Raw genomic sequence first — 22,718 nt, forward strand, 5'->3', positions numbered from 1 at the left:
TAATAGATGTATAATAGAATAATTGATTTTAGACTTATGATTTTAAAATGCAATGTTATAAATTGACTAAATTCAAAAACAGTATTAGAATGTTTAGGATGACTTAATATTTATTATATTAGAGTAAGTTTAGTTTATTAGATTTACAAGATTGTTTAGCTGGGAAAATATTACTCTAGGCTCAGAATTAAAGTGCTTATAAAGGAAAATCAAATATGGTAATACTATAAATGTAATTTAAACCTTTTAGTATAATTGAATTCATTAGAATGTAAATGGGACTGATATTTCAAAAAGTTTAGGTTTTTTTTTTTTAAGTTTAGGTTTTTTTTTTGTTTGTTTTTTTTTGCGGTACGCAGGCCTCGCACCACTGTGGCCTCTCCCGTTGCGGAGCACAGGCTCCGGACGCGCAGGCTCAGCGACCATGGCTCACGGGCCCAGCCGCTCCGCGGCATGTGGGATCTTCCCGGACCGGGGCACGAACGCGCGTCCCCTGCATCGGCAGGCGGACTCTCAACCACTGCGCCACCAGGGAAGCCCAAGTTTAGGTTTTTTAAATTTGAGTTGCTCAAACTTTACTCAAAGATGCCCTTGTATGTGATTATGAGCACATTTATGTATATAAAATACTATAGCTCATAAATTGACTTTATTATTTTAATTAGTCTATATTAATAAAAAATATCAAGGAATAATAAACTTATGTGTGCATAAAGATAGCAATAATCCATCCGTTTTAAAGATTATTTTTCATGAAGGTCAAGTCCTATGCAGACATATATGGTTCTAACAAACGAGTTTGTTTGCACTTAGCCTCTGTCAATAGCCACTGAAAACCAGATTTCAATTAGGAAATGTCCTAAACACAATATCCTGTTTTGAGCCCTGAGTCCTTTCTGCCCGTGTGAGAACTTTTCTTCCCCCCTCGTCTCTGCTTCCTTTTTTTCCACATGTCACCACTGGCAGAGTAGGTATGACTCAGAAACCGGTTCCTCGGGGTTGTAACATTAGATGATGCGCAACTTGGGTGATTCATTACACGGTAAACTAATGCCCTTGTTTCATTGGGTTGGGCTCTCTGGAAGGTGTGTTGCTGTGTAGGTGGCTGGAAGAACACTCACAGGTGTGGAAAGAAAGGACTTGCCACCGACCTGGGCTTCTAGGGACCTTTCTCTTGACTGGGAAGGATTTTGATGTTAATTGAAAATACCTCCAGAAGATTCAAGAAGCTGTGAAATAAGTCTGTGAAGGACCAGCATGGGAATCCTATACTCTGAGGTATGTAACTTCTCTGGAAATAAGATTCCCAAGATGTTAAAAATCGCTCATGCTTTTCAAATGGAATTTCCTATCCCCATTAATGCCTCCTTTTCGTCTGTCTTTCTGTAAGAGCATTAAGTTAAAACAAAGCCCAGTGTGCTAGTTTTTTTGATGTTTTAACATTTTAAGGCAAATTATTTTGCAATCCTAAAACTTTAGCTAGATAGTAGCTTGTAGAGAGCCGTATAGTATACATGTCATGATGTCCAGATGTTTGAGGGGGTAATCTGGATCTGTAAAATGAAATTTATGAAAAGAGAGTTAATGGAGTTGTGTTTTCTGATGTCAAACATCTAGAGGACAAGTAAAAATTGTCTTCAACTGGATTTTCTGAACAGACTAAAGATAGCCTGGCTCTTTTATGGAAATGTGTGTATAGAGTAATGCCTTTCCGCTTGATATTTGAAAGGAGATTTCACCTCTAGCAATTACTAATAAAGTCTATCCCTGTATAGAAGAAGGATAAAAACAGAATGTAGTTTTCATATTTTGAGTTTTTTCTTTTCACAGCTGATGGATACAGAAATGCTTTTTCCTGTATTGAGAGTAACCTATTAGAATCAAATAGATTGTTAATAACGTTTCAAAGGAGTACAAGAGGGTGATGTTTCAACAAGAGTCCAAGAGGTGTAATGACGTTATTATTCATGATTTGCTCCCTTTCCTCTCTGACACAAATAACCGGTCGGTCAGCATTTCATTGCAGATGCTCAACAGAACCTCTCTGGGTGCTTCTTCTAATACTAAAGGCAGTTTCTCAGTGTTGGCAGTTATGTCTAATGCCAGGGGTGTGTGTGTGTGTGTGTGTGTGTGTGTCTTTCTGTAGTCAACTTTTCTTTGATTAGTTTATATTTCTAGATATGTCTTGCCCAATGACTTTAGGCTAGTAAAGAACTCACATATATGAAAATGTCAACACATGTAATGTTCTAAAATGCTACTCTGGCCTTTCTTTTTTTTTTTTTTTTTTGCGGTACGCGGGCCCCTCACTGCTGTGGCCTCTCCCGTTGCAGAGCACAGGCTCCGGACGCGCAGGCTCAGCAGCCATGGCTCACGGGCCCAGCCGCTCCGCGGCATGTGGGATCTTCCCGGACCGGGGCACGAACCCATGTCCCCTGCATCGGCAGGTGGACTCTCAACCACTGCGCCACCAGGGAAGCCCCTCTGGCCTTTCTTAAGCCCTAGATTGCCTAAGCACCAGGAAGTGGAACTTGTTGAAAATGCAGTTTCAAGGGCCCCTACCCCAGAGAGTCTGTTTCACTCAGTTTGAGGTACGGTTCAGAAACCTGCTTTTTAGGGGAGCCTCCCAAGTGATTCTGATGTAGGTGATCAGTTTACCACCCCTGGGAGAGAAACACTGCTCTCGGCTAGTGCTTTTCAAATTTAAATGTGCATAGAGATCACTCAAAGATCTTGTTCAAATGCAGATTATTATTCTGTAGGTCTGGGTGGGGCATAAGATAATGCATTTCAGCTCTGCAATATGCTGCTGGCCCTGGACCATGCTGTGCGAAGCCAGACTGTAGTCTACAGTCTAGGTCCTGGAAATAATTACTTAAGGAAGTCTTTGCGTGTAATTGTTTGTTGATGGGGTGTGGATTTGGCAAGTGGTTGAGTCAAGGCAAGGCATTGATACGTATAAGTATCAGTGAGAATATCCCTGGAAGTGGAATGAACTTTTCACTTTTCAGATATACTGAGGACAAAGCAAGGTGGAATCTACTATGATATTTGAAAGCAAATACAACAATCACACACACACGCACACACGTATACACACACCCCTAAAAGACCCTAACTTACCTAGAAGCTCATAAGTAATTATTCAAAGCTCATAATTAACATTGAATCAAAGATAGTGTCAACTAAAATAATATATGCACAACCTAAAAATTGAGAGTAGTGTTTTATTCAGCGGACACACTGAGGACTTCAAGCCCGGGAGGCAGCATCTCAAATAACCCTGAGAAAACTGCTCCAAGGAGGCGAGGGTGAACTAGGACAGATAGGAGTTTTGCAGCAAAGGGCAGGTAGTAGGAAGAAAAAGTTACTGTTAATAAAAGAAAACTAGATATGTCAAGCTAAGGAATTTAGTGCTTTTCTATGTATGGGAAGATGCAAGAGTCTGTGCTCACTAAAATCACTCCTTTGATATGCACCTCAGCTATATGGGGCCAGGATCCTGTGTTTTCATATCCTGAGCTTCCACAGGGCTCACCTTTGGAGTGGCTGCAGTCTGATGGCTGCTAGATGGCAGGTATTCTTTGTTTCCTTCCTAAATTCCCTCGGGGCTCACCGGCTCACCTTTGGCGGCTGGTGGTGACCGCAATTGCTGATGACTGTGACATTCTTTGTTTACTGATATGACAGGCAATATTTTATTTCTCAATAATCTTAAGTAGTGTTGGGATAAATGGTGTCTCCATGCAACTCAGTATCACAAGTGATACTACTTTGCGTAACTCAAAGAGGTACTTAGAACTTGGGCTCGCATAGCATCTTAACAAAAGAAAAATAAATTTTTAGAGGAGTGGCAAGACAAAGGAAAAGTGCTTTGAGTTTCTAAGGCAGCAAATTGAAGGAAGGCAAATATGTAGGGGAGCTAATGGAAGACAAGGGCTAGTTAGAAATGTTACTCTGTAGATTACTTTGGTGACTTCTCTGGGCTGACAAAGGTAATTTTGTCCTTCCTGGTAGACAGAGAAGGGGCAACACCTTCACATATTTATGTCCTGCTTTTAGCTAAAGAGGGGGAGGGCAGAGAACATTCTTTGTATCTGCTTCTTCTCAATTGCCTTAAGTTCAAAATAACTGTTACACTAAGAGGTGTAGATTGGGATGCATATTCTGCTACCCTCTGGAGGCTTGCATTGCTAATAGTTATGCTATTATATATATAGCATATATATATATTTATTGAGGTATAATTGACATAACATTATATTAGTTTCAGGTGTACAAAGGAATGATTCAATATTTGTATATACTGCAAAATGATCACCACAATAAGTCCATTAACATCTATCATCACATAGAGTTACAATTTTTTGTTTTTTTTTTTTGGCGGTACACGGGCCTCTCACTGTCGTGGCCTCTCCCGTTGTGGAGCACAGGATCCGGACGCGCAGGCTCAGCAGCCATGGCACATGGGCCCGGCCGCTCCGCGGCATGTGGGATCCTCCCGGATCAGGACAGGAACCTGTGTCCCCTGCAACGGCAGGCGGACTCCCAACCACTGCGCTACCAGGGAGGCCCACAAATTTTTGTTTTTGATGATAACTTTCAAGATCCACATTCCTAGCTGCTTTCAAACATGCAACGCAGTATTATTAACTACAGTCACCATGCTGTACATTACATCCCAATGACTTATTTATTTTATAACTAGAAATTTGCACCTGTTGACCCCCTTCACCCATTTCTCACACCTCCGACCTGCTGCCCTGTCTCAGGCAACCACCAATCTAGTCCCTATATTCATGTGCTTTTGTGTGTGTGTGTGTGTGTGTGCTTGTTTGTTTGTCGTTTTTCATTGTTGTTGTTTAGATTCCACATAAAAGTGAGAGCATGTGGTATTTATCTTTTTCTGTCTGACTTACTTCACTTAACATAATACCCTTAAGGTCCATCTTTGTTTTTGCATATGGTAAAATTTTGTTCCTTCTATGGCTGAATAATATTCCATTGTGTATATATACCACATCTTCTTTATCCATGTGTTCATCGATGGACATTTAGGTTGTTTCTAATATATGTGTAAGAAAGAAGGAGAGAATGAGGGGGTGTCCCAGAGTGGGTCCTAACCTCTGCAGTAGAGGATATGCTTAGAGCTCAGTGAGAGAACTAAGCTTGGATTGATCACCCCCAGCTATGCAGGCCAGACTTTTAAACAGGGCCGATTCATTTAAACCAGGGATCCCCAACTCCTGTTAGGAACCAGACCGCACAGCAGGAGGTGAGCTGCCAGCAGGCAGGCGAGCGAGGGAAGCTTCATCTGTATTCACAGCCGCTCCCCATCGCTCCCATTACTGCCTGAGCTCCGCCTCCTGTCAGATCAGTGGCTGCATTAGATTCTCATAGGAGCACGAACCCTACTGTGAACTGCACATGTGAGGGATCTAGGCTGTGCACTCCTTATGAGAATCTAATGCCTGATGATCTGAGGTGAAGCTAGCGCTGGGGAGCAGCTGCAGATACAGATTATCGTTAGCAGAGAGGTTTGACTGCACAGAGACCATAATAAATCAATTGCTTTCAGACTCATATCAAAACCCTATCTGTGAGTGGCAAGTGACAATTAAGCTGCATCTTACGGAGCAGACTGGACATAAGCAGCACACTTCAGGTGTCACTGTCTCCCATCACCCCCAGATGGGACCATCTAGTTGCAGGAAAACAAGTTCAGGGCTCCCACTGACTCTGCATTATGGTGAATTGTATGATTACTTCATTATATATTACATTGTAATAATAATAGAAATAAAGTGCACAATAAATGTAATGTACTTGAATCATCCCGAAAACATCCCCCCCTCCCTCGGTCCACGGAAAAATTGTCTTCCATGAAACGGGTCCCTGGTGCCAAAAAGGTTGGGGACCGCTGATTTAAACCCTTATCACACATACCTGTTCATACTATTTACAATAATAACAAGTATTTAATTAGGCCTTTATTATGTGCCTGGCTGTGTTCTAAACATTTTAAGTGTATTAACTCATTTAATACTCACCCAACCACATAAGAGAGTCACTATGATTATCCTTATTTTACAAGTGAAAAAACTGAGGCAAAGATAGTTTCAGGAACTGGCCTAGAGTTATGCAGCTAAAAAGTACTTACTGACTAGAGACCTGTGTACATTCAGGGAAGTTGTGCTCATGTCCTGATGAACATGATAAGTTCTTTCCCTAAAGCTCTCTCAACAGGCATGTCACCCTCCATAAATAAGCCGGTCTTAACCACTCTGCTCTTTTGCCAGCACTCTTCCCCACGAAGTTACACTATTGTCCTTTTCCCTTTGTTAGAAGAATAGGGTAAACTAAATCCAGGTTCCAATGAGGTACATTTTACTCCCAACCTGTAGAGCAGTGTTGCACACTGCAAAGTATTACAAAAATTAGAAAGAAGGAAGCTGTATAAGAACTTAAAGAGCTCAAGAATTTGTGCTTAGGAGATCTATAGAATCTTCTCCAGGCTCTTGTCCTTGTCAACTGGGGAAACAAGGCCTTAAAAGGAATATCTAGAAAATTATATTACAATCATGTATCCCTTTAAACTTGGGGAAAGTCTAATGTTAAAGTTACCTATGAACAGTGGTACCCACACACACACATACACACACTCTTAATATTAATGTTTTAGGAATATATCTGTTTTTCAGACAGAAAGATGTTACCATAGAAAAAGAGCATATGGTTTAAAGAAGAAGGGGATCATATTGAAATATACAGTGTCCAGAGAAAGCAATTGAGGCTGAGCAGGGTTTTTTGGGAGAGCTGGTACCATCGAGGAGGAGAACTCAGGGGGAACAAGAATAGAGATGCAATGAATGGGAAGGCCATTGGACTGGAAACCCAGGAAACCTAGAATTTAGTCCCTATTGTGCCAGAAACTCGGGGCAATTGGCGTAAATCACTTAACCTCTTCTGGTCACAGTTTTGATATATAAAACAGGATAGTTGGGTGATATCCGGTTCAGCATGAAACACTGTGTCCTTCCATGATAAGGGAAAAGGAAAGGCAAAAGCAATTGAAAAAAATGCCCCCTTCACAATCTCTATCTACTTAGTTTGTGTATTGAATCCTTTCAAGATTTTGGCATTGTATATTTATTTATTTTAAAAAATTATTTTATTTTATTTATTTTTGGCTGTGTTGGGTCTTCGTTGCTGTGCACAGGCTTTCTCTAGTTGCGGCGAGCGGGGGCCACTCTGCACTTTGGTGTGCAGGCTTCTCATTGCGGTGGCCTCTCCTGTTGTGGAGCATGGGCTCTAGGTGCGCAGGCTTCAGTGGTTGTGGCCCGCAGGCTCAGTAGTTGTGGCTCGTGGGCTTAGTTGCTCTGCAGCATGTGGGATCTTCCCAGACCAGGGCTCGAACCCATGTCCCCTGCATTGGCAGGCGGATTCTTAACCACTGCATCACCAGGGAAGCCCTGGCATTGTATATTTTAAAAAGAGCACCAAATAGCTTCTATCCCAATTGATTTCTTGATTCTTTCCTTGTATATTTTAAGTATTTTACAAGTGATAATGTGATACTAAATCACATTTTAAAAAGGAAATGATAACTTCAATGTATGAACAGAAACCATCACTAAACATTTGTAAATATTTATTCATTCACTCAGTCATCCATTTATTTAATCAACAATATTTATTGATCACATACTATATTCCAGGCACATGTTAGCTCCTGGTACATAGTGATAAATGAATAAGAGTAGATCTTGACTTCTTGGAGCTACCAGTGTAAAATGAATATACAAATTAAAAAAAGTAATTGTAAGTAGTGAAAGAGAAATCAAGGAAGCCACAGGATAAAGAGAGAGTATATAAGAGGGGTGTGTATATGTAATTAGATTTGACCTGAAAGGCCCCAGTGAGGTAATGACATTCGAGCTGAACTCTGAGGAATACGAATCTAGTCTTGGGAATCTTGGGGAGCGTGTTCCGGACAAGGGGTGTATGTATGGAGAATCTGAAGCATGGGAAGTTGGGCCAGTTGGAATAACTGAGCGGTATATGAAAGGTATGGGTGAGAGCAGTTCATCTAGGTACAGGCAATAAGAAGTTTTATTGTCTATTCCAAATTTAGAGACTAATATTACTGACTAAAGGTAGATTTGCTTTTTGTCATCACGGTGCTCCAGTAATTCTAAATAATGTCAGTTTAACATGGTCATCCTCACCCTTGGGCAGCCATTGTTTGGCAGAAAGTCCTGGAGCCCAGGAGGCAGTGAGAGTGACACTACTGCTTCCTCAAAGCCCTGCATTTACGTCTTTGGTGGTCTGAGGTAGTAGGGAGATATCAGGGCCTCCGATTTGCTAGATCAAGCAGCTAGAAGCCACCCTTCCTCCGCCCTTTCTCCTCATGATTGGAGGCAAAGACTTTCTTGCCCTGCCCCGGCCTCAGAGCTTCTCAGGTCTCAAGTGTGGTAACGAAACTTCTTTAACTTCCTGGCCGTGAAGACATCATATTCTCAGAAAGACCTTGTTGGAGAAGGAATACAAAATAGATAAATGTGTGTCCTTCCTTGGTTTCCCCTTCACTGTTACTATCCTCATAATCCAACAACTTCTGGGACTGTCCTTTATGTCACATAAAGGCTAAGGTGGACCTAAGACAAAAAAAAAAAAAAAATTCCTGTGCCTTTTTTATTTATCTGAAAGAAAGAATTTACTAAGAAATTTAAATCACAGTATGTGAAGAAATGAGTCATCAGAAGGAAAGCCTTGAGATTTATTGTACGAATAAAATAAAGCCTTCATTATCATTCCCTAAGATTTCCTAAGTTGAAGAGGAAGAAAACATCTTCTTGCCTTTTCTGGGAAGATACTTCATTAGTGTACACGTTTATCTTGTACACTATCTGAACCGTGTTGCATCAAAAGCCACAGATTCTCCTCAGAAATTGCGAGGGGACATTTTATTGTTTTTTTAATTAATTAATTAATTTATTTTTGCGGTACGTGGGTCTCTCACTGTTGTGGCCTCTCCCGTTGCGGAGCACAGGCTCCGGACGCGCAGGCTCAGCGGCCATGGCTCACGGGCCCAGCCGCTCCGCGGCATGTGGGATCTTCCCGGACCAGGGCACGAACCCGTGTCCCCTGCACCAGCAGGTGGACTCTCAACCACTGCGCCACCAGGGAAGCCCAGGGAACATTTTAAATGGGGGGAGCTTCAGCATGGAGATGGTTAATAAGCAACTTATCAAGGCAGAGTTCCAAAGTCTCTTTCTTTAGACTGACAATTAGGGAGGATCCACTATACTTCAGGGGAAGCAATACTGAAAGTGGGGATGGTGGGGAAACTTTGCTTTTCAAGACCTCTATTACAGTGCAAGCAGCTCAAATTCCTCCATGGTACTAAAATAATGTGAAATATTTTTCCAGCCGTGATATCTATTTTACTTGGAGCAGTGTAAAACACGGTTATGTTAAATAACCCATACAGAATAGTTTAGTTAATCATCAACAAACTAAACGTGTCTTGTGCTCCCCAGAGGCACTTAAATTTTAGGGCCTGGAAAAGGGAGATACAAAGTGGGACTGGGGTGGGCCTCTAGCACCCAGTTATCAGCTATTTTGAAAGCCAGGCACGTACCTTTCCTCTTCTTCTGGCTGGTCTATGAATTAAATGGACAGGAGAAAGATTAATAGGAGAAAATCAAACAAAATTTTAATAACATGTATACTTGGGAGAGACCCAGGAAAACTGAATAATTCACCAAAATGGCTGAAACCTTCACGTTAAATACCATCTTCAGCTAAAGACGGAGAGGGTGTTGGGGGTAGTGATTTGGGACTTTGAAGGGGAGCAATATAATTCACAAAAGATGAAAAAGCAAATGTTTGGTAAATAAATGTTTGCTGGGCCTGCAGAGACAATGGGACACAGAGTGGACTCTGATCTTCAGGCCCTGCTGGGTTTTCCCCATACTCTTTGCAGAGATCTCTGCTGAAAACTCTATTCCAGAACAGGGCTCCCTTACCCCCACTTTTTTTTTAATTGAAGTAGAGTTGATTTACAATGTTGTGCCAGTCTCTGCTGTACAGCAAAGTGAATCAGTTTTGCACATGTATACATTCTTATTTTTAATATTCTTTTCCATTATGGTTTATTCCAGGAGATTGGATATAGTTCCCTGTGCTCTACAGTAGGACCTTGTTGTTTATTCATTCTAAATGTGATAGTTTGCATCTACAAACCCCAAATTCCCAGTCCATCCCTCTCCTCCCCCCCGCCCCTTGGCAACCACAGTCTGATCTCAACCAACAGTCTGTGAGTCTGTTTCTGTTTTGTAGACAGGTTCATTTGTGCCATATTTTAGATTCCACATATAAGTGATATCATATGGTATTTGTCTTCCTCTTTCTGACTTACTTCACTTAGTATGATAATCTCTAGTTGCATCCATGTTGCTACAAATGGCATTATTTTGTTCTTTTTTAATGGTTGAGTAGTATTCTATTGTATATATGTATCATGTCTTCTTTATCCATTCATCTGTCGATGGACATTTAGGTTGTTTCCACGTTTTGGCTATTGTGAACAGTGCCGCTATGAACATAGGGGTGTATGTATCTTTTTGAATTATAGTTTTGTCCAGGTATATGCCCAGGAGTGGGATTGCTGGGTCATATGGTAGTTCTATTTTTAGTTTTCTGAGGAACCTCCGTACTGTTCTTCATAGTGGCTGCACCAACTTACATTCCCACCAACAGTGTAGGAGGGTTCCCTTTTCTCCACACCCTCTCCAGCATTTGCTATTTGTAGACTTTTCAAAAAAACAATTATTTATTTATTTGGCTGAGCCGGGCCTTAGTTGCAGCACACAGGATCTTCGTTGCCGCATGCAGGATCTTTTAGTTGCGGCATGTGAGATCTTTAGTTGCGGCATGCGAACTCTTAGTTTCGGCATGCAGGATGTAGTTCTCTGACCAGGGATCGAACCCAGGGCCCCTGCATTGGGAGCTCAGAGTCTTAGCCACTGGACCACAGGGGAAGTCCCTATTTGTAGACTATTTAATGATGGCCATTCTGACCGGTGTGAGGTGGTACCTCATTGTAGTTTTGATTTGCATTTCTCTGATAATTAGTGATTTTTAAAAATTAATTTTTATTGAAGTATAGTTGATCTACAATGTTGTGTTAGTTTCTGCTGTACAGCAAAGTGAATCAGTTATACATATACGTATATCCACTCATTTTTAGATTCTATTCCCATATAGGTCATCACAGAGTATTGAGTAGAGTTCCCTGTGCTATACAGTAGCTTCTTATTAGTTACTTATTTTATATATAGTAGTGTGTATGTGTCAATCCCAATCTCCCAATTTATCCCTTCCCCAGTAATTAGTGATGTTGAGCATCTTTTCATGTGTCCACTGGCCATCTGTATGTCTTCTTTGGAGAAATGTATATTAAGGTCTTCTGCCCATTTTTCAATTGGGTTGTTTGTATTTTTGCTGTTGAGTCGTATGAGCTGTTTGTATATTTTGGAGATTAAGCCCTTGTCTGTTGCATCATTTGCAAATATTTTCTCCCATTCTGTAGGCTCTCTCTTTTTTTAATATAATGGTTTCCTCTGCTGTGCAAGAGCTTGTAAATTTGATTAGGTCTCATTTGTTTATTTTTGTTTTTATTTCTATTGCCTCGGGAGACTGACCTAAGAAAACATTGGTAGGATTTACGTCAGAGAATCTTTTATCTAAATTCTTTAGGCAGCTGAGGGAGAGGTAAAAAGACTTTCTGAGTCTTCAGTTTCTTAAAAATAATCAGCCTAAATTAATCCTCATGCCAAAGAGGCACATTTTGGGGTGGCAAATTTTGCTCCCCTACATCATTAACCCATTCATGTATTTAAACATAATTGTTGTTTATTGAATATCTATGTCTATCTATTTATTGATGATAAATACATGTTAGCATAACGCATGAAGATCAAACCTCAGACTTTCTGGCAAAAAATTCAGCTAATGTAAAGTTCTCTCTATCCTGAATATTTATCTTTCCTCCCTTGCTTTGGCTTTAGAACCAAACTGTCATTGTTTAGTAAGGTTAATTCTTCCGACTTTTGTTCACTATCCTATCATCTCTTCATTCTCTTTCGGTAATTATTTATTTGATAACCACCTCTGCCCATCTTCACTGGCTGCTATGTTTTTTAAAAATAACTGTAAGAGTAGCTTACATTAATTGAGGGTTTATTATGAGTCAGACCTGAGTTATGTGCTTCATCTATACAGTCACGCTTAATCCTTTCTGTAACCTGATAAAGAAGATGTGATTATTAAATGGAGAAAGAAACTGAGCACCAAATGATTAAGTAAGTTGTCCAAATAACATAACTGTTTCGTGGCAGAGTTGAGATTGGAACCAGAAAGTTTGTGTCCAGTGCCTGTATTTATAACCACTTGAAGCCACCACTTTGCCTATAAACGTGCAGAACTTTGGCTGGACGTTGCTACACCCCTCTGGGTACTCACTAGCTCCCGCTTAGCTTTCACTACCAAACTTACCACGAATTCCTCTCTGATCACACTCCAATTCTTCATAGACCGCGAACCCAGGCCCCTGTATTCTGCCTTTTGTCTGACACTGTATGAAATTCATCTCTGAATGGTCATTAGTGATCAAATCCAGCAATCTTACCTTGCACTTGATTCTCTTAACTCTATCTTCCTTCTGGAAACTTTTAAACTTTTTTTTTTAGCAGGTACTGCTAAGCACAGAAACTGTGTGTCTAGGAAATAGGCAGCCTAAGAAAGATGGAAAAATAAGGTCAGGTTAATATTGGAAGTAATATTGCTCAAGTGGGATTGAGAAACACTCCAAGACCCCGTGCGACTCTTGCAGGAAAACTCTCCGCTTTTCCTCTCCTCTTATGCTTAACTCTCAGGGAAGATTTTGAGGCGCCCGAGCAGAGCAAGCTTTGTGAGGTGTCCTGTGTGCATGTGGGCCCAGCGTTGCCAAATCTTTCAATTTTTAAAGAAAACCTGGAAAGCCAGATCACTACATGAAAAACTCCAGCTTTTGAAATACTGTAAGTTAAAATGCTAGGAAAAGAAGAATTAACAATTTGTATGTGATGTCTAAGTGAGCCAGGAAGGCATTTTACTTTTTAGCAGAAAAATTAACTCTATAGCTGCCTGTTTTCAAGTTCTGCGTAGAAGACCATCAGTTCCCAAGTGCTAGCCCGTGAGTAGTAGTCATCAGTGGCAAATTTTCATTGGTGTATGTGAAATTTTTAAAAAAATGAAGTAGATTTTTCCATAGAGCTAATTCTAACAGACTTTTTCCCGTCCCCTCGGATTATAGACTTATGTTGTCAGTGCTTTTATGACCCTGAGCTGCCCCCTAGTGGAGACAGCGTTTATAACAGCATAGAACCTTTTCAGCTGCTTTTACCTCATGCAACAAAACACTATGTGATGTCTAGTAATTTAATTTAATTTTCTAAGTTTAAAAAAAAACTTTGCCTCCTTTGCATCTGGACCATGTCTTTTTCTGATTTCTCCTGCAACAGCTCTGACCATCACTTCTTTACCTCTTGGCAGATATCGCTAATTAATTTAATTAATACTTAATAAGCAATTATAAGAACCTCCATAAACTGAGCATCATTCATGTGCCACGTATTCTAAGTGCTTTTGTATACTAATTAAAATCAATCTGAAACTATTTAATGTGTGCCTACCATGTGCCCAGCACTGTGTTATATATATGTTGGGGCTATGGCAGTGAATGGAGTGAAGTAGCCTCTATTCATGTGGAATTTATAGCCTGAACTTCAGTGCTTTCTCTCACTCACTGTGGCCTCAACCCCTCCTCGTTCACAGTAGCTTTCAACACACAATTATAAATAATTAAGAAAAGAGGTATAGTTTTGTCAGTTGCTGTGAAGGAATGCTGGACTCAGGAAAGACAGATAAAATGAAAATAAGTTTTGACATGAAGGATGAGCTAGCAGTTAGCCAGGTGAAGAGAGAAGTGAAAAAGTGGCTGTTTTTTTGGTTTTTTGTTTGTTTTGTAGAGTAAGGGCAGAGGCCCCAGTAGAAGAAACTAAACATGAGATATTGGAAAAAAGAGAGAAATCCAGGGCTTCCCTGGTGTTGCAGTGGTTGAGAGTCCACCTGCCGATGCAGGGAACACGGGTTCGTGCCCCGGTCCGGGAAGATCCCACATGCCGCGGAGCGGCTGGGCCCGTGAACCATGGCCGCTGAGCCTGCGCGTCCGGAGCCTGTGCTCCGCAACGGGAGAGGCCACAACAGTGAGAGGCCCGCATACCGCAAACAAAAAAAAAAAAAGAGAGAGAGAGAGAAAAGTCCAGAGGGAGAGAAGAGAGGGAAAGTAGGCAAGATGATGTCTGCTCAGATCTTGCTGTTAAACTCCCATCGTGCTTTGCAAAATTCCTTATAATGCTTTCTAAAATAAAAAGCATCTAGTTGCAGCTAACTGCATAATTCGTTATTTGTATATTATTTGTCTAAAATAGCTCTTTCCCACTGTGCAGATTTCCTTGAGTACAGGGGGCCATGCGTCTTTGTCCCATTACTTAGTGTCCCATTACTAAACTCCTCCGATATGCAGATTTTGTCTTGAGTAGAAACCTGCTTTTCTAACAGGCATCATTTATCCATGAACTCAACACACACTTTCCTTACTGAGTTGGCAATATTGCATCCATCTTTTCACTAATTCGTCCATTCAATGAACATTCCTGTGTGCCAAGCAATTTAGGGAATAGTAAGGGATCCCTGGTGGCCCAACCCTTGTTCTAGACTTATGGCTAGACATAACTGAGACCCCAAATCTCATCAACAAAGCAGTAGATTACAATTGGGAAACACGGGATTTTAAGGTGTCGGGTGATTTTTTTTTCTTGGTGTGGTTTAATTATTCCTATATTTCAAAACCTGCTTTTCTTTTCCTCTCCTCAGCCCATCTGCCAGGCGGCCTATCAGAATGACTTGGGTCAAGTGTGGCAGTGGGTGAAGGAAGACGGCAACTGTATCAACGTTCAAGATGGCTTTAATGGAGACACCCCCCTGATCTGCGCTTGCAGGCGAGGGCACCTGAGAATCGTTTCCTTCCTCCTCAGAAGAAACGCTGATGTGAACCTCAAAAACCGGGTGAGGCCATGACCATGGTAGTTCCTTTCTCCTCGCACCAATGGAAGCAGTGGATGTCATTTGCTTACTGTTTGTAGCTCCTAACACCAACAGTTTTGGGGGGCCTTACTTTAGAGAGACTGACACACACTGAGGCCATATTACCAGGCTAAAAAGCAAAATAAAACATAGGTCAAAAACAGACATATTTTGTGGGTTTCATGTCTGATTATGTCCTTGTATTTCTAAAAAAAAAAAAAAAAATGGTTCACTCATTTGTCTGGATAGAGCGTCTTCCTTTCTTTTCCTCCTCCCCCCCCCCATGCTTTTCTTTGCCCTTCCTCTCTCCCTACTCCTCTTCCTCACTATTACAGAAGTAAAAGGAAAGATTTCCTGGAGAACAAGTATTGACCTGGTGGTGCTATTTCATTAGTTAGATTTTTACCTACTCTGTCAATGTTCTGATCTCCAGAAGGTCCTATAATTTGCTTGTGGAATAAAAGAATTTCAGTGAGAAATTTGCCAAGAACAAATATGCTCACGAACCAGAGACTACTTGAAACCAGACAGAAAGGCATGAAGAATATACTTACATATGTATTATTAGCTGACTTGGAGTCTTCAGAACTAAGGAAGAGCAGGACGTGCCATGAACATCCTTTCAGAACCCCTTGGGAACATCCAGTGTCTGCATCATAGTAAAGGCAACATTTAAAGTACACTAAGTAAATATAAAAAGTCACTCTTTGTAATAATTATGAACACCCTGTACCCACTCAAGTACATTCAATGAGGTAAAATAGCCTGTAGGGCCCCACTTCTCCCTTCCAAGTCAGTTTAAAGTCTAGCTCATTGGGAGTAATAATATATTATCAGAAAATGGATCACTACTGGACTTTCTTTTAATTTTTAAAATTTTATTTATTTATTTATTGGCTGCATTGGGTCTTCATTGCTATCCGTGGACTTTCTCTAGTTGCCACCAGAAGGGGCTATTCTTCGTTGTGGTGCACAGGCTTCTCATTGCGGTGGCTTCTCTTGTTGCAGAGCGCGGGCTCTAGGCCCGCAGGCTTCACTAGTTGTGGTACGTGGGCTCAGTAGTTGTGGCACATGGGCTTAGTTGCTCCGTGGCATGTGGGATCTTCCTGGACCAGGGCTCAAACCCGTGTCCCCTGCGCTGGCAGGCGGATTCTTAACCACTGTGCCACCAGGGAAGTCCACTACTGGATTTTCTTGTTTGTGCTTCCTATTTTTTGTGGGTTGGGTTTAAAAGCAAGTCATGGCTGTGTTAATCTAACAGATAGGCTGCTTAGTGGAGTGTGACATGATTGCCCCAGCACCCAGCTGAAGAACCAGGTGTCTGGCCTTGTGGTGAGATGGGGTGGCCAAGACAGATGTCTCTGGGTTTGTGCCCTCTCAGGAGACTTGCTGGTTAGGAAGCTGAGGGAGGGAGATGTTTGTCAACACAGGGACAGGGCTGAGGAGGCATGCTTATCTCTGTTTTGCAGAGAACCTGAGCCAGGCTGCTTATGGAAATGCTGGGAAGGACTTCAGTGGATACCTTAGCAGAGATTTTATGAGAAGTGTTTGGTTTGCAACTGTCCATTTAAAAAACATTTTCAATGGTTTTTAAAGGTTTAATCTTTTCCATTTTCCCCAATACTAATCCTTGTACATTAATAATCTGAATTGGTGCTTTCCCGTTTCTTAAGTCTATATTTGAGTTCTCTTCAGAAGTACTAAACAGAGGCCTTAAAAGCAAGCAAACAAAAAGCTCTGGTGTTGGTACAGATGTACATACATGCCTAACAGAGTGACGGATTGTATGGAAAGCAAATTAAACTAAAACATAGAGATATCTTTTGGTTGTGTTGTTTGTTTGTTTTGGTGTGCCAGATTGACCAGGATGAAGACAGAAAATCTAATGCTGATCAGGAAGGGAGTTTAAATCATTATCATTTTACCAGAGCACAATTTAGCAGTACAGTGTGAGGGGCATCAATGCCTTCCTTGTATGCCAGGAATTCTATCTTTTGAAACTTATGCTAAGGACACATTTAGAAATGTTGACAAAGCTTTATACATGAGGATTCAAGCAATGTTATTTGTGAAAATGAAAAGTTAAAATTACTTGAAATGTTCAACAGGTAGGGTTTGGCTAAATAAATTCGAACAGCTCCATAGAAGAGTAAACAGTGCAGCCATAACAGTTACATGTTTAAAAATATTAAATGGCATAGGAAAATGCACATATTCTACATGTTAACTAAAAAAAAAAAGCAGGTATAATTTTGCATGTGCAGTATGATCCTACACTGAAAAATTCCACATATATGCATTTTAAAGACTGGAAGAAGATACAGCAAACTATCAACAGTTAACTCTGGGCTGTTGGATAATGGGTGATTTTAAATTCTATCCTTATACTCTTGTCTAGTTTGCAAAATTTTTACAGAGAACACAGATACCATTAGAAAAACAAAAATATTCTTATTTAAGAAGAGTAGAAATGAACTTCTCTTTTCTTCCTGACTTTCCTCTCTTCTCATTGATTTGGTTGGAATTCCAGTCACCATAGCTTGTTTTGCATTACACTTATTTGTGCGTGTTTCGGTCTACCTTTGCTTTGATTATGAGGCCCTGAGGTTTTATAACCCCCGCAATTCCTAGAAGCTTAAATCTGTCACCTGATAATTATTCATGTATTTGAAGAATTAAACTGAGTTATTTCCATTCGTCTGGCACTGCTTGTGTTCATGTAAGAACATGGAAAAATTGCCATGTGGTTAAAATTTTCCTATAAACAAACCACAAAATGAATAATTGTGTACAATAGATGATTAAGGAGTAACTATAGGTTTTCATACTAAATTGTCCTATGTTTATATCTCCACGTATTTTTTTCCCCAAACCAAAATGAATGTGAGAATCTGTCTTTTGATGATTAGTAAAAGGTACATTTCACTTGTCTTTCTATGGCCCAACTTTTCCTTTAGACTGTACTGTGTTCAATATTCTGGTCAATGGAATTCTGGGTTTATTAATTAGATTTATTCCACAGAAAGAGATGCCATGGATACCACAAAAATAAAAAGTGTGGACTAAATTTTTTGATAGGGTAATCTAAAAATATGCAATTTAAAACAATATTTTATTAATAAATAGTCCTTTTCTTAATTTTTTAGAAACAGAGAACCTGCTTGCATTATGCTGTGAAGAAAAGATTTACCTTCTTTGATTATCTACTCATTATCCTCTTAATGCCTGTCCTGCTTATTGGCTATTTCCTCATGGTGAGTACAACACTCGTGAGAGCAAAAGATAAATGAGTACAAATGAGTAAGAGATCGACAGCATGAGTCATTAAATTTTGCCAAGTTGGTGAGATGTAAATAAAAAGTAACAAAGTAAGCTCTTCGTTTGTATTCTGCAAATGGCATCTCTAACATACATGCAATGCTATGACTGAAGTAAAGCAAGAAGAAAGGTAGCCCGGTAAATCAGTCAATGGTAAAATCATCTGTGCAATGTTTATTAGGAAAAATAAATTAAATTTGTTTAAGAATCTTCTGAAGGAAAAGCAAAAATCCTGGATATTAAAAAGAATCCCCTCCCTACTATTTCTTTTCTTTCTTTAAAATTTATTTATTTATTTATCTATTTATTTATCTATCTATCTATTTATTTATTTATTTATATGGCTGCATTGGTCTTCGCTGCTGCACGCGGGCTTTCTCTAGTTGCGCTGAGTGGGGTCTTCTCTTCACTGAGGTGCGTGGGCTTCTCACTGCAGTGGCTTCTCTTGTTGCGGAGCATGGGCTCTAGGCGCTCGGGCTTCAGTAGTTGTGGCTTGCGGGCTCTAGAGCGCAGGCTCAGTAGCTCATGGGCTTAGTTGTTCCATGGCATGTGGGATCTTCCTGGATCAGGGCTCCAACCCGTGTCCCCTGCACTGGCAGGCGGATTCTTAACCACTGTGCCACTTATTCTTCTATTGTGAAGAATAAGTCATTAATCCAATAGTGACAGAACACATGTGAAGTTCCTATGAGGTAGTTGGTAGAGAGAGGTGGTCAGTGTTAGGAGAGCCCAGAGGAGAGGGATGTCGCCTGGACAGGTAGGTTAGGGACAGCCTCCTGGAGGGAGAGGGGCCTGGGCTGAGATATTAAAGATGAACTTACCAGGCAAAGAGGAGAGAGGAGGCTTCTAGGCAGAAGAAACATTCAGGGCAGCTCTTCTATGGCACGGGGGAGCCTGGTGGGAATGAAAGACTAACCGAGGCCAAGGTGAGCCGGGGCTGTGGATGAGATGCCTGGGGCCATAAGCAGAGGGAAAAATATATGGCACCTTGTCACAGGCTGAAGACTTTGCTTTAGCCCCCGGAGCAATGGGATGATAGAAGGGTTTTGACCAAGGAAGGGAAAGACCGGCCACTGGACTCCATCCTCAGTAGGATTTGGCAGGAGTGGGGTAGGGCCCCAGATTTTGCATTTTTAGGTCCCAAGGTGCTGATACTGTTACTCCAGGGCCACACTCTGACAACCATGGCTTTACCTAATTAATATTAAAGAGCAGTGAGGAAGTGGGGAAGAGTTTAAGAAAGATGCATAGACGCGTAGGGGTGTTGGGATTAAAATGAAGCCTATTGATTGGAATAGTCCAGACGTAAGAGGGAGACAATGTTTGTAAATAAACCTCTCTTGTTCTTGTGCTTGCTGTTTGTCATAGGTATCAAAGACAAAGCAGAATGAGTCTCTTGTACGAATGCTACTTAACGCTGGTGCCGAAGTTAATGCTACAGATTGTGTAAGTTTATATTTTTAGTCACTTTGAAATAACATTGCAAATGGTATTTGTGGGTAGTGTACTTGTCAACTATAAAGTTGCTCGCTTTATTTTCTGAAACACTTGTACATTTAGTTTCTGCTTCCTTCCCCTCCTTCCTTCTTTCCTTTTTACTGCGTCAGGCAACCTTGATATTGTTTATATTCTGTCACTGAACTCATGGGAATAACATTTTTATTGAATATAGAATATTTTTAAAAGAACTGCCCCACCACTGGTGGGGAGTTAAGAAAAATGCAGGCTCTGATTACAAAATTCCACCGTCAGTAGTTAAGCTGGAGTCAGAATGCCTATGTGTAAACCTAGGCTTGCCACTTTTTACCTATGTGAGTTTTGGCAAGTTTTAAACATACTGGACTCTCGGTTTCCTCATCTGTAAAATGGGAACATCACTAGTCCTTACTTATAGGGATCATACGGTATTTGTTTTTCTCTTTCTGACTTACTTCACTCTGTATGACAGACTCTAGGTCCATCCACCTCACTACAAATAACTCAATTTCGTTTCTTTTTATGGCTGAGTAATATTCTGCTGTATATATGTGCCACATCTTCTTTATCCATTCGTCTGTCGATGGACACTTAGGTTGCTTCCATGTCCTGGGTATTGTAAATAGAGCTGCAATGAACATTTTGGTACATGACTCTTTTTGAATTATGGTTTTCTCAGGGTATATGCCCAGTAGTGGGATTGCTGGGTCATATGGTAATTCTATTTTTAGTTTTTTAAGGAACCTCCATACTGTTCTCCATAGTGGCTGTATCAATTTACATTCCCACCAACAGTGCAAGAGGGTTCCCTTTTCTCCACAAGCTCTCCAGCATTTATTGTTTGTAGATTTTTTAATGATGGCCGTTCTGACCGGTGTGAGATGATATCTCACTGTAGTTTTGATTTGCATTTCTCTAATGATTAGTGATGTTGAGCATTCTTTCATGTGTTTGTTGGCAGTCTTATAGGGATCATTATGTGAAGCGTTGGGCAGAGTGCCTGGCACATAGTAAGTGCTCAATGAATCCTAACAGCTGCTGCTGCAGCCAAGATCCCAACCCACTGGTGAGAAGGGTCCCATCTGCAAACTAAGGAAAGATAAGGACAAAGGTCAAAGAGAAATCCAAATGACTGTAAGAACAGCGATAACAGGAGTACCATTGGCTAACTTCTCCCTGTTTATAAGGTTTTGTCTTCACCTTTGGCCCCAAACCTTTGCACTCATTTTCTTCTCTCAGAAGTTTACTTGCGTGAAATAGTTCCACAAAGATGGTTTTCAGACTGTTTGTTTGGCTTAGCTGTACATTACAAAATATGAAAAGTGCTTGCTAAAGAAGCCATATGCTGCAGTGTGTAAGGATTCCAACTGATGTCGATCCTTTGTGTTTCAGTATGGCTGCACTGCGCTACATTACGCCTGCGAAATGAAAAACCAGACTCTCATCCCTCTGCTCCTTGCAGCCCGTGCAGACCCCATGATAAAGAACAAGGTAAGGATCTTTGGACCTTGGTCTGAGGTTCTTCTATCATCATAACCTTCTAACTTTGGCTTTGTGTTGACATAAATTAATTGCCTCTGAAGTTGTTAAGAGCAAATCAATTGTCCTCATTAAGGAATCAAGTTATCCTATTAATGCTAGAACCGAATGACAGTCAACATTGTCTGTCATTCGGTTCTAGCATTAATAGGATGACATTGTCATTGCATTGACATTTGACTTTCTTGGAGATAAATAGCTATGATTTCTTTTTCTCCTCAGCATGGTGAGAGTTCCCTGGATATTGCACAGAGATTAAAATTTTCCCAGATTGAATTACTGCTAAGGAAAGCGTCATAATCATTATGACCTCATATGAAGAAGTACAAAAAGGACTGGATTCTATTTCCATCTTGGACTGTTGGTCTGTGGACCACTCAATCTGGAGGTCACCATGGTATGAGGATAACTATGGTTGCCACGGGTAATGTTTTGGAAGAGCTTTGTATTTCTAATGTTTTTTTTGCTCAGTGGAGTTCACTGTGGTCAAAATCCTTCTAGAGGAAACACTGGAGCTGTCGGATTCTCCACTGCAGTCAAAAAAGGGTGATGTTTCAAACTCAGTCTCTCCTAAAGGAGAGTATCAGCGTTATCCATGTTATCTGTTTTCAGTTGTGTTGCTCTTATAAAGAGGCTGTCCCATCCATATCCTGCCACACGAGAAAAACTGTTCTTCTGAGGCTCCTTTGAGGAAGAATCAAAGCACGCACATTTGTATAGAATGGTGTGCGTATGTGTGCCGGTTTAGAGATTCGTATATAAATATTCCAGCTTCAACAAAATCGTCTATCAGTTGTCACCACAGATATTGGCAAACGCTACAAGTCAGAGCCTTGTTTTCCTTTCCAAGGAGCCAGTGTACCAGCATACCTCTAGATGTTTTGCTATCGATTTACAAATAAGAGCCGTCTTGATTTTGAAAAACATTATGTAACTATCAAGTTGTTTATTGAAAAATAGCTTTATGATTCTCTTGTGAATGCAAAGCAGTTACTAATCTTGTTAGTACTGTTTATTTTTTATTCATAAAATTAAAACTATTACTGTAAATTGTTTGTATAAAGTAATTCTTTACAAAAAATAGAGCTATATGATGAGGTAGTGTCTGGATTATACTTCTAGAGGAGAGATTGTGAATATCAATATATCTCTCTCAAGTCCTTTGTCAGTGACACAGAGCAGAAATAAGCACA

General features: G+C 40.5%; 1 protein-coding gene across 2 annotated transcripts; it reads left to right on the forward strand.

Annotated features, from left to right (window-relative positions):
• The first annotated feature begins 1,110 nt into the window (after positions 1-1,110).
• On the forward strand, positions 1,111-22,587 carry ANKRD22 (ankyrin repeat domain 22). Of its 2 annotated transcripts, XM_060034527.1 has the most exons (6): positions 1,111-1,278; positions 14,983-15,174; positions 18,339-18,446; positions 19,879-19,956; positions 21,379-21,477; positions 21,748-22,585. In XM_060034527.1, the coding sequence occupies exons 1-6, from the start codon at positions 1,258-1,260 to the stop codon at positions 21,823-21,825; spliced, it is 576 nt and encodes a 191-aa protein (XP_059890510.1). In that variant the 5' UTR covers positions 1,111-1,257; the 3' UTR covers positions 21,826-22,585. The 2 variants fall into 2 exon arrangements, with proteins under 2 accessions (XP_059890510.1, XP_059890511.1); XM_060034528.1 differs by lacking the exon at positions 18,339-18,446 and having other exon boundaries at positions 21,748-22,587.
• The last annotated feature ends 131 nt before the right edge of the window (positions 22,588-22,718 follow it).

The sequence above is a fragment of the Delphinus delphis genome, chromosome 16 (genome assembly GCF_949987515.2).
Source record: "Delphinus delphis chromosome 16, mDelDel1.2, whole genome shotgun sequence".
NCBI classification, from domain to species: Eukaryota; Metazoa; Chordata; class Mammalia; order Artiodactyla; family Delphinidae; genus Delphinus; species Delphinus delphis.